The sequence below is a fragment of the Triticum aestivum genome, chromosome 2B (assembly GCF_018294505.1).
Source record: "Triticum aestivum cultivar Chinese Spring chromosome 2B, IWGSC CS RefSeq v2.1, whole genome shotgun sequence".
Taxonomy (NCBI): domain Eukaryota; kingdom Viridiplantae; phylum Streptophyta; class Magnoliopsida; order Poales; family Poaceae; genus Triticum; species Triticum aestivum.
This window is the reverse complement of record NC_057798.1, coordinates 119151476-119159507: the sequence shown is the minus strand read 5'-3', so window position 1 is coordinate 119159507 and position 8032 is coordinate 119151476. Positions and strand designations below refer to the sequence as shown.

At 51.7% G+C, this 8032-nt stretch overlaps 1 protein-coding gene across 1 annotated transcript; it reads right to left on the bottom strand.

Moving 5' to 3' along the window:
- Positions 1–6520: 6520 nt before the first annotated feature.
- LOC123040759 (PE-PGRS family protein PE_PGRS16-like) lies at positions 6521–7831 on the bottom strand. Its single transcript, XM_044463521.1, has one exon. It carries the CDS (start codon positions 7768–7770, stop codon positions 6688–6690), a length of 1083 nt encoding a protein of 360 aa, XP_044319456.1. The 5' UTR covers positions 7771–7831; the 3' UTR covers positions 6521–6687.
- Between the last annotated feature and the right edge of the window lie 201 nt (positions 7832–8032).

Genomic DNA, 8032 nt, shown 5'->3' with positions numbered 1-8032 from the left:
AGTCCGGGTCCTCTTGGGAGTCCGGGTCGAGGGACCGTTCCGGGTCCTCGGGTTGTGGAGGAGGGCTGTTTATCTCCTTTACAGTCTGGCGAAGCTCCTGTGTTAAAATTGCTAGACTAAGTTCTTAACTATGGGAATTTGAAAACGGATATACAAGTGAAAGTGGTCGCTTACCCAGCTTGGAGGATTGTTCATAGAGAATCCGCCCGTGGGTTGACACGGAGGAATTCCTCCTCTTCTCCCTTATACAAAGCGGATAAGATCTTCGTTAGAGTGGCAGCCGAATCCGGCCCCTTGCGACCGCACCGAGTGGCGTCATCCTCCCCGTTGAAATCCCACATGGGGTGGCCTCTGTACTGAAGCGGCTGCACCCCCCGCGTAATGCATGTGGCCATGACTTCGATCATGGTCAGTCTGGAGTGAGCTAACAACCTTATCCGGCTCATCGGGTAAAGGACATCCCTGTCAGTTTCCCTTTGAGGGCTCCATGGACGCCAGCTCGGGTGTTTCTTCAAGGGAGCATTATGGAACTCAGGGAGGCCGATCCGTACAGGGTCCGGCAGGGGAATGTCTTCTATATAAAACCATTCTGAAGGCCAGTCCTCGGACGCCTTCTTTGGGGTTCCCGATAGATATCCGGTCCCGGCGATGCGCCATAGTTTGGCTCCGCCCACTCGATAAATCGACCCCTCCTGAGAGCGGGGCACGAGGCAGAACAACTTCTTCCACAGCGCGAAATGGGCCTCAATGCTCAAAAATAGCTCGCAAAGGGCCACGAAGCCCGCAATATGCAGTATGGAGGCAGGCGTAAGGTTGTGTAGCTGGAGGCCATAAAACTCCAGTAGCCCCCGGAGAAACGGATGAATTGGAAATCTGAGCCCTCTTATTAAATAAGGGACAAGGCATACCCGCTCTCCTTTGGAGGGATTGGGGACGCTCTCCGCCTGCTCTCCGCCACTATAGGTAGCAAGCCCGGCTCGAACTGGGACCATATATGCTGGGGGGAGCCCCTTGGATTGGAGCGCTACTAGCTCGCTGTGCGGGACGGAACACCTCTCCCAATCTCCAGGCCAAGGGCTGGAGGGGCGAGAGGAGGAGCTGCGTCGGCCGACCATGATGGAATGGATCTCTGTCGAATGCGCTCCGATGAATGCTCGCGGAGGGAAGATGGTGTGATTTGGATCTAAATCCCCGTCTCTTTTATGGGCGGCTCATTTACGCAGCTGGGGGGGTAAATGAAAAAAGTCCCTGGCTTTTCGCATTCGTTTGACACGTGGAAGATGGCCATTATTGGGCACAGAAGCCAAGGAGCACAGCATGCACCAGAAGCCAGACACTATTCGACAGGTACATGGAATTTGCAGAAGAACCCGCCTTGCAATGCCAAAGACAAATTTGTGCGCCGGACTCATCGTCATTGAAGCCTGGTTCGGGGGCTACTGAGGGAGTCCTGGATTAGGGGGTGTCCGGATGGCCGGACTATGACCTTTGGCCGGACTCCCGGACTATGAAGATACAAGATTGAAGACCTTGTCCCGTGTCCGGATAGGACTTTCCTTGGCATGGAAGGCAAGCTTGGCGATACGATATGAAGATCTCCTCCCATTGTAACCGACTCTATGTAACCCTAGCCCTCTCCGGTGTCTATATAAACTGGAGAGTTTTAGTCCATAGGACGAACAACAATTATACCATAGGCTAGCTTCTAGGGTTTAGCCTCTCTGATCTCGTGGTAGATCAACTCTTGTACTACCCATATCATCAATATTAATCAAGCAGGAGTAGGGTTTTAACTCCATCGAGAGGGCCCGAACCTGGGTAAAAACATCACGTCCCTTGTCTCCTATTACCATCCGCCTAGACGCACAGTTCGGGACCCCCTACCCGAGATCCTTCGGTTTTGACACCGACAGGTTCCCTGAATATGATGATACAACAACGGGGAAGAAGCTGAGCTGGCAATGCAGGAAGAAGCTGAAGAAGAGGCATCAGATGAGCCTGTTGATGATCTAGGTCAGGCCATTGCCGATGCAAAGAGAAACTGCGCAAGTGATTTGGAGAAGAAGTTGCAGCGCATGTTAGAGGATCACAAGAAATTGTTGTACCCGAATTGTGAAGCTGACAAAAAAAAGTTGGGCACCACACTGGAATTGCTGCAATGGAAGGCAGAGAATGGTGTATCAGGGATTTGGAAAGTTGCTGGTAATGATAAAGAATATGCTTCCAAAGGACAACGAATTGCCCGAGAGTACGTATGAAGCAAAGAAGGTTGTCTGCCCTCTAGGGTTAGAGGTGCAGAAGATACATACATGCCCTAATGACTGCATCCTCTACCGCGGTGAGTACGAGGATTTGAACGCTTGCCCGGTATGCGGTGCATTGCGTTATAAGATCACTCGCAATGACCCTGGTGATGTCGAGGGCGAGCGCCCCAAGAAGAAGATTCCTGCCAAGGTGATGTGGTATGCTCCTATAATACCACGGTTGAAACGTTTGTTCCAAAACAAAGAGCATGCGAAGGCGATGCGATGGCACGGAGAAGACCGTAAGAAAGACGAAAAGACCGTAGGAGTGGATCAAATAATATGTATGGACATGCATTCTCTCACTGAAACACACTACACAGTTCTACAGAATTCCGCCTTGGTGGCTCCGTATATGGAGGAACACAAGAATTTTCTACACTCCAAATACCCGGAGCAGTCTGACGACCGGATTACACGTGAACAAATGAGGACTTTCGCCGGTTGGTGGGAGAAACGTTGTCGTGGTGGGCGCACGACAGATGCCAAGGGACGAGGGCGCTGGTGGGCTCCATAGGCGAGGTTGATATGCGCGGGCGCGGGACGCCGGACATACCCAGGTTCGGGGCTCTCCGGAGAGATAACACCCCTAGTCCTGCCGAGTTTAGTTGGATGATCGATAGTACAATGTTGCTCCTGGAGCTGTACGGAGGAGGAAGGAAGTTGGCCGAGGCTCGGGCTGTTCCTTCTCCCCGGTGTCGCTGTTGGGTGGGTAGTCCTATGCTTGCCTGTGTTTCTCTTATAGGTGCCTTGTATTGCTTCGCCTCTCGTCTTGCCCCTGTGGGCTCCTGGGGGGTTTTGTAGCTCAACCCACGCAGGGTTACAATGGTAATATGCCAAGGTGGTGGGCCCGTATTGTCGGTGTCCGGGGTACCGGGCTAGGTCCCACTTGTGGGCTTGTGGTTCACCGGGTTCCCCTAGGTGCGGGCCCCGCGTGCCTAGGGGGACTGTGCGCCGTCTTGTCGATCATCAGGGTGTGCCCGAGTCGAGTCGTGTACAGTGCTCTCCGTCAGGCTGCTGCTTGCTGCCGTCAGCGGCGAGGGCGGGATCACTGTTGCCACGCCAGCCCTGGTCAGCGGGTAGGCAAGGGGCACTGTTGCCACGCCCCGGCTGACCATAGGCATGGACGGGAACACTGTTGTCTTGGTCATCGGTGGTTGAGGTCTCGTCCCATCGTACGGCCTGCATGGAATGGGAGCTGACCCGTGGCTGGGTTGCCGTGGATGCCACGGGTGGGTTGGCTTGCTGGGGAAGCCACGGCGGCGCCGGGTCGACGTATCTTGTCGAGTCGAGGGGCTTGGCCGAGTTGAGTTGTCTTGTGCCAGCTACTGCGGTCGGGTCGACGTACCTTGCCGAGTCGAGGGGTTTGGCCGAGTTGCGGGCCCTGCCGGGTCGAGCGACCCGGCTAGGCGCGTGCTGGTTTCCGGGGCGGTGCGGGCCCCGCTATTTTTGAAGAGGATCCGGGTTCCGTTGCCTGCCCGGGGTTCATCCCCCCGACAAACGTGCCATGCATGATGGCGATATTGAAGATGACATGTACTCGCTGTCCCAGTTACTATCTTCGAATATAATGACTTTCAAAGGGTACGAGATAAATGGGAATACATTTTACACGATCTCCCAAGATACATGAACATTACCAAGATTTCCAATCGAGTGTCCCTCATGGTGAATGTCAAGGAGGAGCATTACCTCCATGAGAAAGCTCTGTCTGTTGAGTATTCAGAACTATTTCACTTATACAATCAAGACGCACTCGACAAATCTATCGTCAGTTGCTATTGTCTGTAAGTGATTTCTTTCTATAATTGAAGTCTCAAGCTAGCTGTAGTGATCATTTTGATCAATCATTACATGTAATTATCCTCACTATATTCTTTTCTGTGGTATTATATGCAGGATGAAGATGTATGAAATGAAAAAATCTGGACGCTATGGCATTGGGTTCATTGACCCAAATACCATTAATGAGTACACATGGAATCTTCCAACTTATCGAGCAAGTTTAGAGGAAAGCATGCTAGAGTTCTTCAAGCGCCTCAATACCAATCAAGATATACTACTTCCTTACAACTTCCTGTGAGTCACACTGTCTTGTACTACAAATTCTGTTTTTGCTTACTAGCTAGCTATATGTTAATAATTAAGTGTATAGGGTTTACGGTAGTTGATTAGTGTTATGCACATGCCCGCTTAATTAAGACATGCAAACGTGTGTGCATGCAATTTCCACTGGATCTTGTTAGACATTAAAGTTGAGGAAGGAAAAGTTGAAGTACTAGACTCACTACTTAAAGAAGAAAGTGACTACACCATCGTCAAGGGGATAGTCAACAGGTAATTTCAATCATTATTAACTATATCTCGGCCTATTTAGTTCGTCATATCCTGATATGAACTATTTAATAACCCCTTTATTTATTTTCTTTGCCGGTGGGCAGGCTTGGGCAAAGTTCATCAAGGTGATTCCAGGCAAATGGGCAAAAAAGTTGTTTTGGTATCGACCAAAGGTAAGTAATCAAGTAGTACTAGCTACCTAGCTAGCTACCATCTCTTTAATTCTTGTTTCAATACCATTAATTAACTATCATGCTTGATTCATCTTTATCTGATTCAATTCCATTCTCGTAAAGGCCCTAAAGCAGGTGCGGGGAAATGATCTGTGTGCATACTATGTTTGCGAGAACATTCGCATGATGGCGTCCGAAAGGAGCAGATCTCAAAGACGGGACTGGGTACGTTTGTCAGAACACTATTCACACCATTATCGATATCTAGTCACACAACTAATACACATGCATATTGATCTCCTTCTTAACAGTTCAGAGAGGTGTGGGAGCAGCTCCTACCAACGGACCGCATACTAGCACTTCAAGAGGAAATAGCGGGATTTTTGCTCGACCAGGTCATAGATTCCAAAGGAGAATACTATTACCCGCTAGCGCCCCATGAACCACTTGTCATCGTGCTCCGAAGGCACCAAGGCAACATGTATGAGAAATTGTATGTATGTATGTATGTGTGTGTATATATATATATATATATATATATATATATATATGCGATTCTACGAGAAAATCTATTTATATATATGCATAACGTGTACAATATGTAGTATCGTAAAATACCAGCAAACAAAAAAAATAAATGGAAAACACAAAATTAATAGAAAATAAGAAATAAAACCAACCCCCCCACCCCACCCCCAAACATTTAGTACCGGTTGGTGTTACCAACCGGTACTAATGGTCTACCAGCACCCGGGCCTGGCTCGTGCAACGTGGTGGCACTTTAGCGCCGGTTCGTGCCGAACCGGTAGTAAAGGGGGGGAGCTTTAGTCTCCACTCTTTAGCGGTTTTGGAACCGGCACTAAAGGCCCTTACGAACCGGCGCTAAAGCCCGGTTCTGCACTAGTGTGGCAGCCATGTCTCACTTGAATGTAAGGAAAGCTCAAGTAGGAGAGATGTCACCTCCGATTGAATAGCACGTGCTCGAGCTCTTGCCATGGGTCCACTTGGAGCTTGGGTAGTCGAAGTAGTGTCCATGGGGATGACCGTGGGATGCTCCGCATCAATGTGCCAAAGAGGACTAATGAGCTGAGCTTTTCCATCTAAAATTTTAAAATGTTGCAAGACACTTGTAGGTTTGGAATTATCATAAGGAACTCCTTTATAGTATGGATGGTGGTATAGTGACTTTTTCTTCTTCAAAACTATATAATATGTGCTTCTAATGTGTTCTACATATTATGACAATGTACTCAAAATTAGGTCATTTGAATTAGTGATAAGGGTAGGAGTTGCTTATTTTGAGTTTGTGGGGAGGATCTAGAATCTGTATTCAAATGTTTGAATTATGTGGTTGTCCCTGCAGAAGAAGATGTTTTCTATGTGCTAGCAATAGTCAAAAGAATTTGATACTATATATATTTGAAGAAATACCTATAGGTACAAGTTTTCTGGAATGAATACTAGTTAACTGCCACGTGCGTTGCAACAGGCTACACATATTCTGGTGATCTATCATCGATTGTCAACGGGGTCACACCCTCTAGCGACGGCAGGGGAGGGGGGGGGGGTTCCCAGCGGCGGCTAGGGTTCCCTCCACGGCCTATGGGGGTGACACAGGAGGGGAGAGGGGAGGGGGTCATCTATAGACGAGTATTGCTCTTAATAAAGGCTGCAATAGACTAGAGAACAAAATGTCAAATGATACAATTTAATTTATCAAATTGTATTGACTTTGATACAATTGTAGTACACAAATTACATGATTAACAAGTACAGTAGATTCATTATATCACAACTTCACAACTCCTTAAGAAACGCGATTGCATTGCACTATAGATGTTGCCCGCGCTTTCGCCATTGATTCGTCTTCCTGATCAGAAACCCACGGCAATGGCACCGACGAAAACCACGGTTCCAATCGCCGCGAGACGGGCCCCACGGCTGCCCTTGTAGGCTCCGCTGTCGTAGGGGCTGTTGTCCACCAGCGGCTGGCTGCCGAACGCTGCCGCTCCGGCCACACCGCCCGCAGCCCCCGCCGCCGTCGCGGCTGCACCCTGTCCGCCCATGTCCCCGGTACCATCGAAGGCTCCTGTCCCGGCGCCCGGTGCAATCCCGTAGCCGTCACCCAAGGGTCCTCCTCCTGTCCCCGCGGCAACACCTCCGCCGCCTCCCGCCGTTGGTGCAATGCCGTAGCCGTACCCGTCGCCCAAGCCGCCTGCTCCCGGGGCAACTCCTCCTACGCCGGCAAAGGCTCCGGCCCCTGGAGCAACCCCGTCCCCGAGCTCCGCCGCCTGCGGTAGCTCGGCCGCGTGGCCGTTGCCGCCCTCCACCTGGCCGAAGGGCAGGTTGCTGCTGTGCGCGCCAATGGGCTCGGCGAAGGGCGGCAGCGCGGCCGCGAGGCCCGGGGACCCCGGCGCGCCGCAGTGCTGCGCGTGGCGGGGCTCGTCGCTGGCGCGCCACGCGAGTTCGCCGTCCTTGTCGCGGACGCGCATGTCGCCGTCGTCGACGATCTCGAGCGTCTGGAGGAAGTTGGTCCCGTCGGTGTTGGTCTCGCCGTGCCACACCTCCTCGGCCCCGTCGAACACCTCCAGCCCGTGCCACGAGAAGAGCAGGGTGCACGTGTTGACCGTGCTCACCGGCCGGCACTCCGACTCCCACGCGCTCGCGTGGGCAGCGCTACCGCCTTCGCCCTCACCACCGGCCATCACCTCGACGTAGCAGAAGTCGGCGCCAAGCCCGCCGGCGCCTGGCGCGGTGTGGGTGCGCACGAAGTAGGCCGCGTACTTGCCAGAGGGAGACGTGAGGAACAGCACGGGCGGGCTGGCGTGCCCTCCTGGTGGGATGCTCGCCAGGATCTGCTGCTTGGACACGCGCTCAATCGTGCCGGCCGGCGCCGTCGCCGCCGTGAGCGAGCAGGAGAGGAGTAGGAGCACGGCTATGGATGACATGACCTCCATGGCTGGCTGGCAGCTTCTCGATCGTGTTTCTTGCTTGTGTGCTTGCTGCTCTGTGGCTGTGGTTGTGGATGGTGTAGCATGATGAAGCGTGCGTGTGCTTATGTAGTTGAGGTGGTGATGGAGTAGGAGATGTCGAGTCTCGAGTGGTTAGATCAGGAGCTGGAGTTAGTACATCACCCGTTCCAATACTGCATGCACGAGTAGAGCCGTAGAGGAGTGGTTCTGTGTTCCAATAGTATAGCTTTCCTGAAGAATAAATAGA

What these genes read in the sequence shown, in the direction of transcription:
- LOC123040759 (XM_044463521.1), bottom strand. Translation starts at nt 7,770, where the DNA reads ATGGAGGTCATGTCATCCATAGCCGTGCTCCTACTCCTCTCCTGCTCG.